Raw genomic sequence first — 20,799 nt, forward strand, 5'->3', positions numbered from 1 at the left:
ACGCTCTGTATCTTGCTACAGTAAACGCTCGCAAAATAAAAGGTTCTGTTTAAGAGAGTTCGTTTGTATTTCCAATAATTGTAATACTTAATTTGTATTAGTAACTTAATTACTGACCAATATTCTTGGGAAATCTGCCAAGTTTATAAATAAATTTTAAATCAATTAGCAAATGAGTTTAGCATTTAATAATCATACTGAAGGAAAAGCTTTTTTCGTAGCTTGCCATGAAAAAAACACACATAAATATGTGTCCTCATTTAATTTTGTTAGTTCATTCTAAATAAAATTACTACATGCGTTAAGCTTCGAAAATAAATAAACAAGCAGAACGGCTTCTACTCTCTAAATAAGTCGACAAGATTATTCTGGCAAAAATGCGAGCTTCATCCAGTCAATTATACGTATTTATATTATGTGTGATTTAGAAACATACATAAAAGATATATGAAATTTAGGATATCTTCACAGAAATAAATGTTAGTATATTTAATTGAACTTCTTTAGCCCTCAATTATTGATTTATTAAATGATTTCCCAATTGCATTGATCATTGTATGAATATATTTGATTTGCGTACTACGTTTATTTGTTAATTAAATGCTTATGGGCGAACGTTTGACGCTGCCATTTTTGGAAAGCGGGCGTAGATTTTGCTTGTGCGTTATCCGCCTGCTCCATCTTTAACTGCATGATATATTGTTCCAGCCGATTGCTCATATTTGAGCGTATGTGTAATGTGGGCGTAGCGTCTACGGTATCCATACGTCGTGTGGCACGCAGACGCCAACGTTGACGCATTTCGTCGACACAGAAGGCGGGCACCTCAATGCAGAGGAAGTAAGCTAGCTCCATGCCGCTGATGAGCGAGCAGCCGAGAAAGAGACCCGCAATGCCGCCGAAACTAACTGAAATATTTTGGATACAATGACTGCCAGTTCATTTGCAATAAAATCAATTATTATATCATTTGGAGAGACCAGTTAACTTTTGCTACTAATGTTACTAACCTCATGCTTACCCATTAAATCCACCCAACCAAAAACCAAGCTAGTGCGATAGACCATCAAAGTTTCAAAGCGAAAATGCACATCCAAATCCACAAATGATGAATTGCCCAAACTCTCCGCTGGCAAAAACGAAGGACGCACATCATTCAAATAGTTGAGAGAGTAACAATTGCGGAAACATTTACAGACCATGCCCTCCGAATTGCTGCGCACATAACGCTCCTCGCCTGGCTGATACGAATGCAGCAACTTATCTGTAAGTTAGAAAAATGGAATATATAATGGAACTACCAAGTATGCTACCAACCATTGTGAGTTGCTAGACATGCCAGATCCTGTGAACGACAGGAACGATATTGTCCTGCAAAGAGTAGACAGTTTGCAATTTTGTAAGGAGTTGGCAGCGTGATTAGTTACCTGGCGGGAATAGCAAATCCATGGTGCAATTGCAGAAGCGCACTAAGTACTCCTGATGACACTCTGATTGGCAATTTTCAATCATATAAATGTAGCCCAGCAATGATTTGAAATCACGACTACCATGCTCATTCTAAAAATTGTAGTAGTTTAATAAATTCAATTTTAACACGAGTTTAAATTTGGCTTAAATTATAATTTAAATAATGAAATGAAAGCACTCAAAACTTAATGCAAATGGAATCATGCGAAATGAATCAGCTTATTATCAGAATAGTGAATTCAACAAATTCAAAATTTGATTTGATTACTGATAGCAAACATTTTGATAACAAAATTACAACTTACATCAAACACACATTGGCGTTGATCGGAGCCTACAGCACGGGTGTCATTGTCATAGAAGTAAATAGTTGGTTCCATTTCTAGAATAGTCTGCGTGTTGGCTGGTATAAAAAATGGATCCTTGTGCCAGACGTAGGGCTCCGTTACCATAACCTCTATACCCTGTTCAATGCTGCTGCCCGGATGTTGTTTATTCGGCTGGAGAAGCACGCGAACTTGCAATGCGCTCATGGGTCCAGCGGAGCCAGTGCGCCATGGCCACATGGGATCAAGCAGCTGCATGCGTTTGCCCTCTGCTGTTTCCAGCGTATTGAATGCCCAGCAGAGTCCATTTTTGCTGCGTCGCTTGGAGAAGATCTCGCAGCAGTTGAGCACATGACGACGCCACTTGCAGTTGGCTAGTAGCTCCTCGCAGCGCCAGGTCATGAAGTCAACCACCAAACTAAAGTTAATGTGATTCAGCTGCGCTGTTGGCTCATCACGCAAACTTTCGAAGGCACTAAACTTGGCAAAGGACATGCCATTGTAGCTGCCAATAATGCGCTCAAACAACTGCAGCTGCAAGGCATCGCTAACATTGGCCATGAAGCGAGTCTTGGCCAGCTCCAAGCGCTCCCAATTGAGACGATTGCGGTTGCAGATGGTGATGACCGGAAAGGGTATGCGATAGACTGGATAACGCGTGCTGTCCACCACTGTTTGGAAGTTTCCCTCGTTGTAGCGACGCGAGAGTATAAGACACACATAGACCGCACCCAGAAAGGCGCAAAGGAATGTGCAGAGCCACACGAAGCGCTCCCAGCGACTGGCACGTGCGCCCAAAAGTCTATCCAAGCCATGTATAGTGGTGCGTCGACCGAAGCGCAATGCCAATTGCCAGGCGGCATTGACCAACTGCTGCATATAGCGCTGTGGCAATTGAATGGGCTTGGAACGCGCCCTGAGCGGTAAATAGGCCAGCGTCATGTCTGGCATACAACTGAGCGCGTTGCACATTTATTTCAATGCTTTTATAGCTGCTGCTGATGCAGTGAGCTGCGTGCCGCAATGTTTTAGCTTTAATTGGCTACTTGAACTAACGTGTTTAACGCCTATTAGACTCAATGGGGGGATACAAATAATTTGGCTAACATATGCGTCAGCTGGAGTTGACAATCGCTTGACGCGTGCCCAGGGAATTGCGTTTGATTTGCATTTGTGATTTGTGACCCAGCGTCAATGGATTTGTAAATATGTCAAACTAATTGGACAAACCTTCAATACACATTGAATACAATCAATGGAAGGTAGGTCATGTTCAAATTTGAATAAAAGTTGCTCCAAAGCTTTCCTTGCATTCACTTGTTGATGATTAGAGATTGAGCTCTACATAATTCAAGTATATTAATTAATGCATTAAGTAACAAACGCGGCTGTGTGTAGCTACTGGAGACATACTCTGTCTACTGAATCGACTATGCTCAGGGCAAGTGCGGTCGGTTTATTGTCGTCTAGTAAGCTGCGCCGACGCATAAATAAATAGAATTAGACAGAGTTGTAGGAATTTTATGAAAAATAAACAGTGCAAGTTAAGCGACTAAGATGTAATTATCGTCATCTTGACACTCCGTCCTTGTAAAGGCTAAACCCTTATTTATAAACAAGTTTTATCAATTATAACTTAATTAATATTCATTATTGTTATATTACAATATTATTGTAAATGAAATTAAATCAAACTTAAATTATAGCATATTCATATTATAAACATATTCATGAACAATGGTGAATCTTAAACAAATATTGACCGGCTAGGTCGTACTTACATATCATTTATGTATAAATAAAATCAAACATAATGTATCAGAGTCATCAAAATATTTTAAATAGCCAGCTGTTAAGTGTGCTACGTTTTCGACGACCTAATGGAATTTATAAGTCGCTTGCCAAAGCTTACAAAAAGCTTTTAGAACAAACATAGAACATAGAAAATAAATTCATAGAAATTTCGCTCACAATGTAAGCAGTGCGAAGAATTCGAAGGACCATTTCAAGCAGTTTAGCTCAGCACACAAGCAGTGCTTAGTATCGGATATCCGTTTATTATGTAGAATTTCGAACAAGAAACATCGCACACTTAGATTTGAAATATAGAAACATTCTCACATAATATTATAGCGAGGAGAAAGTGTATAAAATTTAGTTACGCTTTTGTCCACTTGTGGCGCTGATTTAGATGTAAATACATCTCTTAATTCTGTTTACTATTAGAAAATGAAAATTGAAGTCCAAATAGTAATAAATAATTGTAGACAATTATATACATACATTGCAATTGAATTATATATATTAGGTTATTAAAAAGCAAAGTAATATATTTTAAAAATACTAAGAGCTGCACTCATTTCATTTATTTTAATTTAATATAAAATATTAGTATTCTGATATTTAAAGCCAATAATTTTCTATAAAGCCCCTTTTGTAATAATTACCAATACTCACAATAATACAATACGGATATCCTCATACAAGGGAGCAAGTTTAATTGTTGCATTTGCATAATATAATCCACCTGAATAAGTCACAGATATAGCACGTTTTCTATTATTAATTTTAGTCAATTGCTGTCTCTATAATATACTTCAATTATCATTGTATTAAATGGTGTTTTAAGTTGAGAATGAAAGGTGGCTAGCCCCAATTGAGAGCACATAATTTGTGGACCAGACCAGGCCAAATGTGTAGAATTTCTAACTGTCTTTCAAGTTGGCTTTTAACGGTTTATTGACTAGCCGCAGGCTGAGACTTAACTGCTGCACTGCCGCCCTAACAAGCGCCATCCGAAGCCGAAGTTAGTTTCGCAGCAGCCAAAGGCTAAGGGATGGGATGAGATGGGGGACTGCGGCTACAGCTGCGTGGTTGGCGGAGCCTGTGGGGGGTTGCACGCTGTCGAAATTACGCTCATAAACGTGACTTGACATAATAATCTCTGACTGCTGCGCTGACTACGCTGCGCCTTCTAGCTACCCCCCCCCTGGGCCTTTGTTTTTTAGTCGTTGCGTTTTGGCAGCTGCTTCGGCGTTAAAAAAATGTTTTTTGGCTTTGCTGATTTCTTTTTGGGCATTGGCAGCCAAGGTGGCGTTAATTTTTTTCGCCGCCTTTTCTTGAATTGTATTTTCTTTTAATTTTTGTTAGCTGTGACTTTTGTTGTGTGTTGTTCTTGTTGTTGTTAGCTAAAGGTTTTGTTGCTTTTTTTTTTTTTTTGGGTCAGCAGCCGGTTGGCCAATATTGCAAAAATTTCATTAGTTTTACAAACAAGCAAACAAACAAAGCAAGAAACAAATATTTGTGCTTGAATTTTTTAGCAGTTTAGTTAGCAGTTGTCGTTGCTGTTGTTGTTGTTGCTTTACTCTCAGTCAGTGCTACTTTTTTATCTAAAATATAAAAAATAGCTAACTGCATCAGCTGGGGTCTGGGGTTATGGTGGCTGCGGGTGCAGGTGAAGCCAACGGGTCACCTGGGATCTAGCGTAAATAAATAAACGGAAAACCCAAGCAGGAGCCAACTGCAAAAATCAACTCATCGAACTGGCTATGCGCTTAAGCCAGCCAAGTATAATAGAAAATTAAAAAGAATATTAAAGGTGCTGCGCATGAAAATGCTTTCATGCTATTTGTAAAAAGTTATTGCAGCAATCTTTGCTTAAAGTCAGCTATGCTCTTTGCTGTAGTGTATACCAGCAGCACAAATGGCGCGTGTAAATAATTATTTTTTTTTTTTTTCAAAATTACTTTGGTTCCTTTTTAATTGAAAACTGTAATGGCATGAGCGCTAAAGCACAGCACATAAATAGTGCAGTGAATACACACATTAAATTACAAACAAACACACACACACACACACACACACAGACAAAGACATACACACACATAAATATAAATATATATCATATTTGGGTGTCTCGCTAATTTGTTAGTTTAAAATGCATAGCATGCAGTCATGTGTGCCATATGTTTTTTTTGTTGTTGTTAATTTTGTTGTTGTTTTTGTTGTGTGCGTAAAGTACTCTCATGACTTCACAATAACTAAACAGAGAAGCGGCGACCCATTTTGGGGTAATTAGATGTCTCTGTTGTCCTTTGCCCAGCTCTTTGCCCCGCAGCCAAAGGCAGCCACGAAGAGTCACTTGGGCAGCGGTTGCGGTGGCAACTCTCTCTCTCTCTCTCTCTCTCTGCCTTGCTCTCGCTCTAGCATGACTTCCTGCTCATTTTTTATTGCGTGTCTCTGTTGTTAAACAGCAGTGTCTGATATTTTTGGAGCATGTTGACTGGGTGGAGTGGTTTGATAAATATTTAAACACATTGGTAATCATTTAGTGAAGAAGACAATCTACCATAAATTCATTAATAAAATTAACATGCCTGTTTATTAATTGTGATATTAATATTATTATTATTTATTTAGGCTTATGCTCATTTAATTGCATTCTTTACATGTTTAAAATGCAAAGAAGACAATTTATATATTGAGTATTGCATTTTATATAGTATCATAAATTCTTTAAAAAAATCAACATAACTGTTAATTATTTGTTATATTAACAATTCGTATTATTTATTTAAGTAAACACGGCTTTTGCTCAGTTAATTACATTCTCTTTATACATGCATTTTGCGCTTGTTGTAGAGCATTTTGGTTGGGTTGTGAGCTGGTCAAGTGACGCCCCATTTGGCCCTTATCACCTTGACTCATAAATTATGGCAATGAGGTTACTTTGTAATCAGCAAATTAAGTTTATAGCCGCCAGCGTATTATATATTTTTAAGTATGCTGTATAAACATGCTACCGCCGAAATGAAAAGTAAACTTTACGTCATTTTCGGTCCGAGTATGTTTGCATTGTGGTTTTTTTTTTTGTTCTGCTGTAAATGTGTGCAAAATTTAAAGCATTTATATTGGAGCTGGCAGGCGGATAAACAATACACAAATCAGTCATTAAATTGTGCAGCGATTGTGTGCTGGATAATCGAAATTATATTGCCACGCCCGCCTTGTTTGCACTGTGCTCTCTAAATGGGTCACATTACTCATACGCCCCGCAATCCCTGCTACGTAACCAAAGACTTGCCGTTGTTGGCGCCGTCTAAATTTGCGGCTCGTCGCGGTTTGGCTAGCACCCACACAGACAGCCAAACAGACAAGGATAAAAGAGATAGAGAGAAAGAGAGAGGAGTGACAATTGTATGCGTGTAAAAAGGAAAGTGCAGGAGTGAGAGAAATTCGCATCGAATTTGCTCTGTAGACAATGCCGCCCACAGTTGTGCCGGTAACCAACACATGCGGTAATTTACCTAATTTTCGACGTAACGCCCCCCACAAAATTCTTTGTTGATGGTTAACGCCAGTGAGAACTGATTGGATTTCCGAATTTTCTCTTGCCCAGCCGTACGCAAATTTTTAATCGAACATGTTGACGCATTTTAATAACAAGCATTATCAGTTGCTTGCTTGCTGTATATATATATATATATATCTCCCATCGATGTTTACGCAACATTGTTTTTTAGTGTTGCTAATTATGAGGCAAGGCAGCAACCAAATTAGAAGAATACCCTCGTGAAAAGTAGAGTTCATTGAAAGTAGAGGGCATTCAATTCATTGAAAAAAAAATGCAAACAAAAATTGCTTAAATTTGTTTAGCTCAAGTTTTAGTTTTCATAATTTTTTTGCTTGCCACCATTATGTTTGGTGTACGCAAAACTTTTATTATGCATTTTGTATGAGCAGCGCGGTGCTCAAAGCAGTCGCGTTAATGATACTCCGTGGATCCGTGTTGCTTGCAAATTGTGCCTCACATTATTATTATGGTTAGCGGGCATAGTAATGAGATTTGGCTGATAGCAAGCGGCGGCTTATTACTGTTATTTTGCATATTTCTACAGGTATACTGCAGATACTGCTGGTTGTTAGTAGAACTACATAGCTAACTAGGCTTATTGGATGACCCTTGTCAATATATATTTCAGCTGCCTGCAGCTTATAGAGGGCCAGCATCCAGTATTGACAAGGGTAATAGCAAAAATCTTGGAGCTTATTTTAGTAGCAAATTAAAAAAGTAAAATGTTTGTTTGTCAACAATTCGTGTTGAAATTTAATATTTGAAACTAACCTTTAATATTTTGATTTTTGCATCTAGCGCTTTTCCATTGAATTGCAGGCAAATATTTCGCTCCAATTAATAAACTTGCAGCATCAAACGGGTGTCAAAATGTCACAGCAAGCAGATTTTCATTTGGTTTCGGGTCAATATTAAATATATGTTTGTATGTTATGTGTACATTGTGTACGTCTAAGCTGTGCTGTGGCATATGTTCGGTTTGGGGCAGCACCTGCCAGACCCAAATCCAGACTTGCTGACATGCTTGCCGGCGCCATAGTCGTTTAATAAGACACGGATTATCGCCTGGCATTATTTCAATCACATACCAAGTGTCGAGTATTTAGCAGACAACAAACACGCTCTCGGCCCCATGTACGCGCTGACAGCTAGTCGAGCTGCTAAAAAAGCCAATAAAAATACTTTGTTTGACAAATAAAAGCCGCAGTGAGAGCTCTTTGGCGATAAAAATTTGTAGATAGCGCCCAGCTGGGCATCAGGGTGAAGTACAAAGGGTGAGTGAGCAGCTGGCTGGCCTGGGCGAATGCCTCTTTAACTGACAGTCACATAAACTCACATGTGTCGGTGTGTGTGTGTGTGTCTGCAGCAGCGGCAGCTTCTTCACATCGTTTGACTTTACGAGCTGTAGCTGGCGACGAAGCCAGAGCCAGAGCCAGAGCCAGCGCCAGCGCCAGAACCAGAGCCGGAGCCAGTGGAAATGTTCTGACCAGCTTGTCAGCTTGACTGTGTACTCTATAATCATTGGGTTTTATAGGCGGCTGATGTCATAAGCAGAGTGCGCTACAAAGTTATTTAATTTGATATTTATATAAATGCATGCTCACAGTATGTTTATATCAATTTAAAAAGAAAGCGAGCTACTACCCCCTCAGCAATTGAGTTACTTACTTGTTGTGTTTATTTGTTTAATAACATTTGATGCAGCTTATTATTGTTTTCAGCTAATTTTATGGCCACTGGCTATCGCTGGCTTATTTATTTTAATTACATATATATTACTATTAATTGCTAGAGCATGCTAAAGTCTCATACTACGTCTGAGTTTTCTATTTTTACAGCTTGTGTGTTTGGTTTACTTAATGTTGACTTCCACTCAGCGTTCCTTGTTGCTGTTATTGTTGCTGCTGCTGCCGCTGCCGCTGCCGCTGCTGCTGTTAGCAGTGCAATGAGTGTGTGTTGCTCCTTTCTTCGCTTCGCTATTTGACAATAATCAACGCCGACGCTGACAACGTCGCATTTCATCTGTTTGTTAACATGAGCGGCCATCAGTGATATGTTATATCCGTGCACATATTTATGCTTAAATGTTATGGCTTTAAATTCAACTTAAGCTGCCGCTGAGCGTGACTTGATGCGCAGCTGTCGGATTTGCTCAAAAGAGCGCAAAGAAGAAAGTGGTAAACTAATTAAAAATTATTATAGCTTATGTTAGTTGTGTAAAATAAAGTATTGCCGACTTTTGGGCTCAGTGCAAATTGCAATTAAAGATGGCGGCGACAACAGCAAGAACGACTGGGAACATCATCGAGAGCTTTGCACTCAAGCACGTTTCAGGCTTCAAAAGCTCGCTACGCATTGCGTGTATTGCTGCCTTTTGGCGCATATGCTGCAGTTATGTCAACAAAAACATGCCCGCACACACATATGCAACTGTGTGTGTGTGTGTGTGTGTGCCTGACAGTATTAATCAACTGGCCAACTCATATGAAACCAGTGAGCCGAGCAGTGTTTATGTCCTCATCATTATTAAGTGTAGCCAGCCACCCACTTAGCTCGCTGTTTGACTGTTATTTAATTGCACTTACACACACACACACACACACACACACATGTATATATGTGATGCTCTTAGCTCGCATTTTTGCATTTGTGTGAGTGCTAAGAGCACCTATTGCATCAATAGCCAACGCTTGAGTGCTGGAAATGCAATAAACGTTTGGATAATTTGAATGCAACCATATTTGTTGGCCCATCGCAAACATCGCATACATTCTTTATTAGTTTTCTGGTCGGACTTTGAATGGCTCTGTAATCATTTTTCATGTTCTTTTATTTGCTGTCATTTTGCCAAAATGAACTCCAACACAACTGCTTTGTTGAATTGAATGCAAGTCTATTTCAGTTGCAAATAAGTTTGGAATTTTATTAAATAAGATTTATTTGCTGCGCTTCATGTCAAGTAGCCTGCAGTTAGAATTTTAAATGCAATTCTCTCTTTGCATTTACCTATAACAAATAACAAACATTGCATTCTTAGTAGCTACATAACTTTAATATAGGCGTAAAACTTTTAACGCGTAGGCTTTGTAAAAGTAAAAGCTCATAACTTGTCAACTTGATTTGTTAATAATTTTGTACATGTGCAAATTTAATTTTCTCTGTTGCATCTGAACAAATTTTGCTCGCGCACGTAGTATTTGCATTTTTTATTTATTTTGCGGAATTCACACAACAATTTTCACAAATTTCTCTGCTGTCCCTTTCGCCGTGTATGCATGTTGGCATTCTTTTAAAGGGCAGAACAATGCTGGCCGCTATATGTAAAGTGAACACAAAAACGGAATCATTCGGACAGTTGGCTGCCAGCAAGGTAAGCACAACAATAGCAATAACAACAATAAGAGCAAACATAACAGCGATTTTCAATCGCAGCTAACGCCAAAACATTTACAAACACTGTGGCAAGCCACAGAAAATTGTTGTCGCTGTTGGCTTGTGTGGTTGTCTGTGTGGCAAGCAGCAAGCGCTTTATAATAAACACACGAGCTGTTGCTTTTGCTGCTGCTTTGGTTCGTGTTGCTGTTAATTTCATTGAAGCTAACTGGACACACTGTCAAACATTTGGACAGCTCGTTGTTGTTGCTGCGGCGCTGTCACTGACACTTGAACGTGAGAATTTGGCCGCAGTGGCTGTTGGTTTGTCATCTCTGTTGTTGTTGTTGCTGCTACTGCTGCTGCTGTCGCGCGTATTTTGCGTATTTTGTTTTGAAAATATGGCCAGACAATGTCTGTTGTGCTTACAGGAGCACGCTCCATTCAAGTGGCCACTGGCCAGCTATGCAAAGTAAAATTGGCGAAAATTATCAAATATTTTGTCGTCATAAAATATGAAAAGGGAAATTTTTGACATTCCTGAATTGACAGCAGCTGGCAAATTTTCATAATAATAATAATAAGTCTTTCTTTATGCATAACTTCTTGACGCAATTTGTATGCGTATTAACTGACAACACGTGTTGCGTTATCTCTAGAATCCCCTTGCCCCTGCCTTTCAACTCCGGTCAGCAACAATCACACGTGACGTGGCCAAAATGTCGTACAGTTTAACAAAATACAACTTTTTTGTTTATGTGCGTTGAGCTGATTGGCTGCTGAATGGTTGAGGTGTATAGGAATTTACATGCAATTTGGCGCTTAAATTGCGTCACTCGTCAGTTGAGCACGTGAAAATGCGCCGCTAAGCAATTTAAAATTAAACTTAATTACTAAGCAATACCCAAGCAGCAAGCAAACTAATTTGACTTACATGAATGAATGAAATTGCCCACTGATAAGCCACACACACACACACACACATACATGCATATACATATGTGGCGCACAAATCGCACATTGAATATCAATTTGCGTTGGTCGCGCGAGTGTCGAGAAAACCGCAAAGACCAGCAATACGTAAACGAAGCAACCCGAGCCGGCGGCGACGACCAAACAAACTGTCGACTTGGCATAAACTGAACACAATCAGTCGACAGTCGCCTGGGCGGGACAGACAGACAATTAGTGAGAGCATTTTGTATGATTGCGCATAATAGTTGGATGTACCAAATAAAATATATAGTGGGGCGTATACGTTATATTTTATTAATTGTCAGCAGCGCCTTTATTTGCACACATATTATTAATATATATAAAAAAGGGTGTAGCGCAAGTGTTGTGTTTTTCATTTAATGAAATGCTTTCATGAAATTTCTTGCTTTAATTACATCATGCAAGCATTTAAGTTATTTTTATGTCTGTCTGCTATTTAATCATATGCAGCGTTTGTAAAATTTGCAATTCTCATGCACATAATCGTTCATGCCCATATATTTAGTATTGTTTATTGCGATCTGACGAGCTTTTGATAGCTGCGCGTTTGCATAAAAGTGTAAATTTGCTGGCGATTTGTCGACAGCTGACACTTGTAAACATTGCTGACTTTCTTAATTATCATTTGATGCAGCCAACAAAGTCGGACCTTAACTTAAGTTAGACATACATACGTTATGCAGCTCACGCGCTGATTTGCTGCGGCTGCTCTGTTGTTAATGGTCTATTAATGTGGAGCGGTTGCCAGGTGACCTGTGGCCCGGAGTCAAGCGACGTATGAGTAATATGCTTCAGGCTATCAAACGACCTTCAACAAGTTGCCAAGTGAAAAGCAAAACTTGGGTTGCTCTTAATTAGCAAATAAATAAAAAGCGTGCCAGCGAAACAAGACACGCACACACGGAACATTCAAAAAATCCATGGGAGCATCTAAATGCTCTGCAGGACACTCTCGATGAATATGTTGGGCTTTGGCAGTTGTTATATTTCAATTATCATTGCTAATCAATTAAATTATTCTTGAAATGCATAATCGTAATGAAATAAATCGTTTAGCTATGATAACGAGTATATATAATTGAAAAATATTGCACGATCATTTAAGATTATGAAAAATAAATGCAAGCAATACAAATATTAAGCTCCGCTAAATAATTAAATTAATAAAGTTGGCAACAAATCTAAATAGTATTTATTTATTAATTTACTAAATATACTAAACAAATATTTTGAGTAATCGAAAGTTGTGTCGCACTATTTTTGTAATAAAAAATACATCTGAAATAAAAAGAATTAAACGAACAACAATCAAATTTGTAATCTCTCTTTACAAATAAGTTAGCAGTTAGGTTTGGCTTTTACATGTTTTTTATAAAATGCTTGCAAATAATTTACCAACAAATTAAAAGTCCCAAAAGTTGTTTTATAATTTTCGGTGTCTGCTGAAATCAATAAAAAAATTGCTAAGCTATGCTGGCTAACTACAGATCATTTGCTGCTGACTTCGTGAGGCGGCCAGACATACTGTAAGGTAAGTTTTCGCACAGTTTACAACGTGCTCTGTTTTCCATGCCTTGTGGCTTGTCTACTTTGCCTTGTAGGCAGCTCGACATGCTGTTGGCTTACACAACTTTTTTGGTTGCTTTCGCACGTTGTGCACGTAATTGAAAATTAACTTGTCTGGCTGGGCGCTTACCTTTCACCACAGCTCCACGGCCCCACAGCCCAGACAACGGTCCAGCTGTCAGGACAGATTCTTTGCACAGATGCGTGCTGCATATTGATGAGAGTGAAAGAAAGACCGACTGAGAGCTTGGCTTAAACATACGATTTATTTACAATACTTGTTGGCTTAACTAGTTAAAGCTATGACAATTATTAAAACGCTGTGCTACCAGAAGCTGCAGCGCTGCGGCGGATTCATTGCTGACCCCGGCGCACAATCGAACGCCTCGGCGAACTCTTGCATCTGGGCAAGCGCATAGTTGAGCCGCTTGCTGCCCGTATCATGGAACATATCCGCCTCCTCGCCACAAAAGAATTGGGCAAACTGCAGAAAGTAGAGACGGCCATTGTGGCGGCGATTCAGCGGCTGTTGCATGTACGTTTGCAGCGCCAGGCGCGTGCCACTGATATCTGCGACGCGTTCGTTCAACATGATGACCTGACTGTCGTTGAGGCAGCTAACCCTTTGTACGTACTCTGCATGCTGGTTTAGCTGATCGCTGTAGTTGCGCATCACGCCTTGGGCATCGTAGTCGACAAAGTAAGTGTCGAAGGCGTGGAGCATTTCGTGGCCCAGCGTATTGGCTAGATCGCCATAGAGCAGTGCGGGCCAGAACTGCGCATGATAGAAAGGCAACTGCACATAGGCATACGGCATGATGATAATGCTGCCCAGGCAGTAGAAATAGGGCGTGGCATCAATGTTGTCCAGCAAATCGGGCGCATGATGATTGAAGCTGTACCAGAGCTGACGCTCGGTTTCATTTACACTGCGCTCCAGCTCCGCTAGGTGTGAGTAATAATGCTGCAGACTATGCAAATGATTGTCATAGAAGTTGTCGCCCACCTGCCAGTGTTCAATGCACTCCTGATAGAACGCTGCTGTGGCTTGCGGTGGCATGTTGCCCACATTGAGACGCACGCCTCTAACTTTTTGCTGCAGCGCTGCCAGCAACTCATCACTCAAGCCAAACTCATTGCGCTGCAGCTGCAGCGAGAACTGCGCCTTGAGCTGCTCGAACACGGCAAAGATGATTTGCTCATCGTCTGGACGCTGCTTGGCATAATAGCTCTGCTCGTAGGCATAGTTCATAGCCAGATAGAGCGTCTTGCGCATGTGTCTGACGCAGCTCTCGGCGCTGTGCTCGCCCAGCGGATTGTGCGGCAGTTGCAGCAAATATTGCAGGAAACGCGCACGGCTATAAAGCTGCAGCAGGCGTGGATTGGCGTTGTTCAAAACATCGATTAGTTCATGCAAGGCGGTTACATTATCCACCACCAGTTGATGCTCTGGTGCATACCAAGTGCCAAATTGCCAATGCAACGCCTGCGTCCAGTTCACAATCGGCACTTGTTGCTGCAGCTCGGCCAGGCTCATGGTGTTCAACGTATCCGTGTCATTGTCGGTCACATTGCTGACATTCGACAGACGCTGCTCCAGCTGCGCAAATTGCTGCGCTAACTGCGCTTGGCTCGGCAGCTTGTGATGCCGACTCATGCGACTCAGCACGTCATAGATGCGTCTGCTCAGCTTCAGGCTCAGATTGTAGTTGTGCAGTTGCAACAGCAGCATATGATGTGTGGCATTCTGTTGACTCACGCTCAGCTGCACATAGTGACCGCGATAGCCGTAACGGCCCATCAGCGCCAGAAGCTCCAGCCAGTGGTTGCTCTCGGTTGCCGGCAGACGTTGCAAATAGCGTTTTAGATTCTGCTTGCCCAGCGTGCGGCAGCTGTTGTAGTAGCGTAGCAGCTTTTCATAAATAAGCTCCGTTTGCGGCACTTGCAACAGTTGCTCGAAGAGCTGCACATAGCGCTGCTCAATGCGTGCGCCACTCAATGACATTTGGGATACGTTGCCGCCATGTTGCTTGTGCCAATTGCCACAGGCGTAGTCATGAAAGTTCTCGCAGGCATCCGCTTCGGGCCGCATATATAATTCCAGCTGCTCGATGTGGCGCAGATTAAGTTCGCTGCTGCAGTTGCCGGTTGCCAGGAAGCAGCTTTGGTTTAATTGATTGGTCGGCAGCGCCTGCACGCACGCCAGCAACACACAGTACGCCCATAGGCGTGCCACTTGAATTCGCATTTTCAAAATTTGCTTTTTAATTTGCGTGCAATTCGTTTGAATTCGATTTGTATATTGTTTGTTTCGTATTATAAAAACACTCTGTACGCCTTGCGCAGCAATTTTTGTTGTTGCTTTTGTTGCTTTTGTTTCGCCACACACATGTCCAAATATTTATATTACAAAATGTTACTTATTAGCTTTCAAAGTATCCAAAACTTTGTTCACTTCTCTCACTTTAAGTTTGTTGCGCACTGACCGCTGGTTTCGAATCAACTAAAACCTCGTTTCACGATTTTCGATTCTTATGTGGTCTTGTTTAATTTCAATTCAGCTCGCATACTCTTATGTGTGTGTGTGTGTTAAATTCTTGCAACGCGCTTTTTCATTCAGTTTTTTTTTGCTTGCTTGACTTATCAGCGGTTTTTTAATACGTCTTGACTTTCAGTTCGTGTGCGACAGGCTTATCTACGCATACACTGAACAAAATGATATTCATTTTATTTAATTACTTATTGAAAGTTAATACAATAAACAACTTAAATTGTTTGCCGTGGCTGCTGAGCTGCTGATTGAGCACAATATTAAATAAAAATTTATTACAATTCATGTTTTAGTTATTAATTGTCATCGTTGGCTGCCGCTGCCGTTGATAAGCCAATGAATTATCGTATGACGCAATTTGGCCCTGCACATTAATGACGAACCTTCCAGCACGAGAGGCCTGCTCTGGGGATCAGAGAGCTGCGATATGCTTTTGCGAAATAAACTCAACTGGTAGCTTCTTTGTTTGCTTAAGCATGAGCGAGGGGGCTTGGCCACTACGCATTGGACTCTTGACACCCGCGACTTGCCCCGCGCGTCTGAGACAGAGAAAGGGAAAGAGAGAGAGAGAGAGAGCGAGATAGAGCGATAAAGCTGCTTGTGTTGCCGACAGCTTGTGACGTTTGTACAAAATGCCGGCTTATCGCAAAAATTAATGGAAGTCATAGATCACAAATTGTCGTTGACTGATTTAAGATAATTTTTTGTATTGCCTGCCTAAGTGAAATGACTTTTGAATTTATGTCAGCCCTTTGTCTCTTAGTTTTAATTGAAGTTTAACACTTAGAGCTTGTAAGTCATGACTTAAAGTAAGTTAAAACTTAACTGTTAAGAATTTCTCTAATTAACTTTTCGTTTTAATGAGCATTTGTGGGTTTCACAGTTCTTTGTCTGGGAAATATATAAAAGGGCAAGCCCAAGCCTCACATATGCATTCATATAACGACTATGAAGAACTGGGGCGCCTATTCACTATTCTTACTAACAGCTATTACCAGCTGTTGGGCACAAACAGCTACCAATGCACTTCCTACTACCCCATCATGGGTAACAACAGAGGCAAGCAAAACAATTGTTAACTTGCATTCCAGTATAAAGAGCTCTTTATTTTTGTAGGCTCCCAAGAACGATACGAATGGGGATGTTGCCATCACAGCCAAGCTAAGAAGTATTTATGAAACCAAAGGAGAGGGCTGCGTCAAAGGCAATCGGGAGTACACCCGTTATTTGAAAGGCATTCGTGAGGCCATCACTTGGAGCAGCAGTCGTTTGGCTGACAAGATTCGTGTCCACGACGAGTTCATAGCTTACAACAAAGAACGCTTGAGTCTCGAACAGCAGATTAAAGCTCGCATCGATAAGATTGTAAATACTCTGCTGCCGAAACTGGGAAAGCTTAGCAGATGCAAATTTTTTTACCAAAAACAAAAACGAGTTCTTAAAAGGGCAATTAACAGTTCCAATGCGCAGAAGCGCAAGATATTGAAAAAGAATAGTGTCAATTGTGAGGCCTAAAAATTGGCATGCAGCTCCAATAAAAAAGTTACTTTTCACTTTCAATATGTAGCTAAAAGTATATTATATACTTGTAGATATTTCACTAAATTAACCTCTTTGAATATCAATCCTCCCCATTTATTTTGTAAAATATTAAAAAATAAAATGTTCAATATATTTAAAGTCTACATATTATACAGATGTGAATATACAATTTCCAGAACGTTCCCAATTTATACATTTGATGTGGAACAAACTGCGTCGAATTAAGAAGCAACAACTGCATATAAAAGAGTTCAGCGTATCTGGTAGATCTAAGTCGTTAAGATGCAGTTCTGGAATACTTATTTCTTATTGTTTATAGCCGTTGCAAGTTTTGCTGTGGCTAAAAAGCCAGAAGAGGCATGGATTCTCCACCTAATAAAGCATCTTCTATAATAAAAATTTTTAAATTTGCAGAGCCCCAGCAACGATAAAGATGCGGCTATAACAGGCAAGCTGAGAATGATTCACGAAAAGTTTGGAGAAGGATATACCAAAGGCAACACGGAATACAAGAAGTATATGTCCAGAGTTCTTGAGGCAATTGGTTGGGCAAGCGAGCGCGTTGCAGACAAGAATCGTTTGTATGATGAATATCAAGCTTACAACAAAGTTCGGTTGGATCTGGAGGAGCAGACTATGAAACGTATCGAAGAGATCGTGAATAATATTTTGCTAAATCTACCCAAGAAGAGCAAATGCGTAAAGTTCTATTCAAAGCAAAAAGATACACTGAAAAAATCGCTAACGAGTTCCAACGGTGATAGGCCAAAAATATTGGCAGATAATAGTAAAACTTGTGAATTATAAATAGTCACAGTTCAATTCTATTTCAAGCAAATAAATGTGTAAAATGAAAAACAAATTGTTGTGGAACAAATATGTCTAATAGGCATACAATTTGTTATATAAATAATTATTACTGTAGGGAAAATATAAATGAAGTTGTGTTTCATTATTTTGCTGTTAAGCTACAAATTATTGGTTCATTTTAATTTGATAACTAAAACATAATCATTAGTGTAAGCGAACTAATAAAATGTTATTTAAATATTTTGTTATTTTACAGCACTGCCAGCAGCACCTACACCAATTATATATGTATATTTTTAAAGATCAAAAAGGTTTGATTACTTGGGGCCAAATTGCATGATACACTACGAAGTAACTTTAAGCCTAATCATTAAAGTATCTGCCTCATTTGATTTTAATTGATTGCGTTTTAATTAAATTGCAATTTGTGGCTAACTCAAACACACACATACATACATACATATGTGAGTAGGCATTAATCTCGGTAAAATTGCCAACGCATTAATTAATAAAATATTTTTGTTGTCGACAAAACTTTAAATTGGCACTGACAGAATTGCTAAACGAAATTATGTTCAACTACTTAAATATACACGCAGGCATGTATGTTTGTGTGTATGTATGTATGTATATGTAGGTGTGCATGTGCAGATGATGAGGCTGGCAGTGCGTTGATCAAAGTGAAAGCGTTTGGCAAAATAATTTATATTAAAAATTTTCACTTTTCCAACAAATATCTCATTAAATGCGTGTGCCAACACTGCAATTCCTTTTGCCACGACCATAAAGCAAAATTGAAATTTAATTTATAAATTTATTAACATGCATAAAGCGCGAAAATTAATCTTTCACACAGACTGCCAGCCGTCTGTGTGCCTCTGCATTTTGCATTTTGCATGCTGAAAAATGCCTTTAACGGCTCAATGGCAGACCAAGCACGGCTTTATTCAACTACCAGAATGACCATGTTCCATGTCCTTGGCGTTTTGAGCTGCCTGAATGCAGCTGCTTGTAACATGAAGGCGACGCCGCCTTGTCGAAGCACAAATTACATAATTCAATTACGCCTGGCAAGCCACAAAATATTTGCAATGACAACTCAAAATACCCTGCTATATGAAATAGCCATGTATATTATTTAAACTGAGTGCGCAGGTTATTGAATTCGATAAATAAATAAAAGCTCGATAGCTTACAATAAAGAGTATTTAAAAGTTTACAATGCCACTTGGTGTAATGCAAAAATAAAAATGTAATCCGCATTGGGGTTGAGTCTGGGTCAACCAAACCAAACAGTTTGCCTTGTTAAATGCTCACTTACGCATCCACTGAGCAAGACCAACAGAGCTCCTCTCTCTCTCTCTCTACTGGCAATTTTCCACATCGAATGCTTGCTTGCGGTTGATGCTGCATCTTAAAGTCCAAGTTCAAGTGGCATAAACGCGCTCTCTATTTCTTTATTTCCATTTCCATTTTGGCCTGTGCTTCTAAGCTCTCAAGTTACTTGCTTAACTCAATTTCCGGCGTCTGTGAGCTATTGAAATGTTGTTAAAGTTATTGAAAGCGTAGCAAACAACATAAACCCAGACAAAGCCAAACGCACTGTTTATTCTTAAAACGAATGAAAAACCTTTTTAACCATAGGGCAATGATGTCTTTGGCAAATTTGTTGTCTAGACTGGAGTTGTTGTCATGCGTGAAAATATGGCACGTGGCTATTAGTAAATTGAAATGGTCGATTTAAAGGCTAATGCTTTGTGGCAGCTGTTGCTGCAGTAATATGCTCTGCACAAATGTCATCATCAGCATTCAGCATCATTTTCAGCTCAGCCACTGCACATATCCTCCCTCTCTCCCCTCCCTTCCTTAGCATCTCTGATAGAAAAAAATATATATATGTATATGTATATGTATATGTACGTGGTTTATAGCTTTTGTCACTGATTTGCATAAGGCGACAAATGGGAATGCCAACAAAGTTTCCATACTCGACAGGCGTGAGCGTCTTCTCAACGTTCCTGACAGCCACCTCAATGCCAATGAAATCAAAGCACATCCCAAGAGCAACCCAAACACACACACACACGCACACCACACAAGCTGCATGATTTAATGTTATATATGTGTGTGAATTTTTATTGTGGCTCACAACTCGCTGGGGTCTTGTTAGTACTCGCATTCTGCGTTCACTTGTGTCACCTTTTGGGAGCTGTTTTGTGTTCGCATAAAAATATTTACAGCATACTTTCGAGCGAAGCAAATATTCACGAGAAATTTTAATAGAAATTCTGAAAACTTTGTAGCTCGCTTCTGAAAATCTTCTTGAAGCAATATTTTGGCAATCTTATTTTTAACAATGTGTATAATTCTTTAACATTTTGTTGGGCTTTACAACACAATATTTGATTGATTGATTTGAGATTCAATTCTAAAATGATAATATTGTTATTTCTGAATGGGTGCCCTTAATACAAATGAATATTTCATAAAATTAAAATGTTTGCTACGAACTAAATACTTATATTGGTTTTTATTTTAAGTTATTATATCTCAACAAAACTGCATTCAAATTTAAATTATTACAAAGGTATTTGACAAATTTATGAACATAGGAGTACACAAATAAACGAGTTTCTGTATTAAGCTGAAACTTTAAGCTTTAATAAGATATAACTCAGTAGTAGTAGCGTCTAATTGAGATTTTAAGATTTTCGATATCTTGGCAAAAAATGCCATTACCCCCCTGCTTAAATAACAAATGTGTTGATTCCACTTCGTTCTTCCCATCAATACATAGAACATTCAATCGGATG

At 39.5% G+C, this 20,799-nt stretch overlaps 4 protein-coding genes across 5 annotated transcripts; 2 read left to right on the forward strand and 2 right to left on the reverse strand.

The window, feature by feature from the left end:
• Positions 1-585: 585 nt before the first annotated feature.
• On the reverse strand, positions 586-2,738 carry LOC108607619 (pickpocket protein 19). The gene is made up of 5 exons (XM_017998539.2): positions 1,776-2,738; positions 1,428-1,560; positions 1,318-1,371; positions 1,022-1,264; positions 586-908 (listed from the first exon to the last, which is right to left on the reverse strand). The coding sequence occupies exons 1-5, from the start codon at positions 2,736-2,738 to the stop codon at positions 586-588; spliced, it is 1,716 nt and encodes a 571-aa protein (XP_017854028.2).
• Positions 2,739-10,344: 7,606 nt separating this feature from the next.
• Positions 10,345-17,259, forward strand: LOC108599767 (CG17472). Of its 2 annotated transcripts, none has more exons than XR_001915162.1 (2): positions 10,345-10,519; positions 15,928-16,220. XR_001915162.1 is itself a non-coding variant. In XM_017986795.1 (2 exons), exons 1-2 carry the CDS (start codon positions 10,421-10,423, stop codon positions 17,147-17,149), a joined length of 498 nt encoding a protein of 165 aa, XP_017842284.1. In that variant the 5' UTR covers positions 10,345-10,420; the 3' UTR covers positions 17,150-17,259. The 2 variants fall into 2 exon arrangements, 1 of the variants encoding a protein (XP_017842284.1); XM_017986795.1 differs by lacking the exon at positions 15,928-16,220 and adding an exon at positions 16,751-17,259.
• On the reverse strand, positions 13,343-15,556 carry LOC108599762 (neprilysin-1). Its single transcript, XM_017986780.1, has one exon. The coding sequence runs from the start codon at positions 15,329-15,331 to the stop codon at positions 13,409-13,411; it is 1,923 nt and encodes a 640-aa protein (XP_017842269.1). The 5' UTR covers positions 15,332-15,556; the 3' UTR covers positions 13,343-13,408.
• A 199-nt stretch (positions 17,260-17,458) lies between the features above and the next one.
• On the forward strand, positions 17,459-18,000 carry LOC108607628 (CG43090). The gene is made up of 2 exons (XM_017998552.1): positions 17,459-17,533; positions 17,591-18,000. The coding sequence occupies exons 1-2, from the start codon at positions 17,459-17,461 to the stop codon at positions 17,981-17,983; spliced, it is 468 nt and encodes a 155-aa protein (XP_017854041.1). The 3' UTR covers positions 17,984-18,000.
• The last annotated feature ends 2,799 nt before the right edge of the window (positions 18,001-20,799 follow it).

Source organism: Drosophila busckii, chromosome 2L (genome assembly GCF_011750605.1).
Source record: "Drosophila busckii strain San Diego stock center, stock number 13000-0081.31 chromosome 2L, ASM1175060v1, whole genome shotgun sequence".
NCBI lineage: Eukaryota > Metazoa > Arthropoda > Insecta > Diptera > Drosophilidae > Drosophila > Drosophila busckii.

Excerpts from the sequence above, each read along its gene's own strand:
- LOC108599762 (XM_017986780.1), bottom strand. The coding sequence starts at position 15,331 with ATGCGAATTCAAGTGGCACGCCTATGGGCGTACTGTGTGTTGCTGGCG.
- LOC108607628 (XM_017998552.1), top strand. The coding sequence starts at position 17,459 with ATGCAGTTCTGGAATACTTATTTCTTATTGTTTATAGCCGTTGCAAGT. Across the intron at positions 17,534-17,590 it reads TGGCTAAAAAGCCAGAAGAG|AGCCCCAGCAACGATAAAGA; the intron begins GCATGGATTCTC and ends TTAAATTTGCAG.
- LOC108599767 (XM_017986795.1), top strand. The coding sequence starts at position 10,421 with ATGCATGTTGGCATTCTTTTAAAGGGCAGAACAATGCTGGCCGCTATA. Across the intron at positions 10,520-16,750 it reads GACAGTTGGCTGCCAGCAAG|GCTCCCAAGAACGATACGAA; the intron begins GTAAGCACAACA and ends TTATTTTTGTAG.
- LOC108607619 (XM_017998539.2), bottom strand. The coding sequence starts at position 2,738 with ATGACGCTGGCCTATTTACCGCTCAGGGCGCGTTCCAAGCCCATTCAA. Across the intron at positions 1,561-1,775 it reads AACGCCAATGTGTGTTTGAT|AATGAGCATGGTAGTCGTGA; the intron begins GTAAGTTGTAAT and ends TACAATTTTTAG. Across the intron at positions 1,265-1,317 it reads ATGTCTAGCAACTCACAATG|ATAAGTTGCTGCATTCGTAT; the intron begins GTTGGTAGCATA and ends TCTAACTTACAG.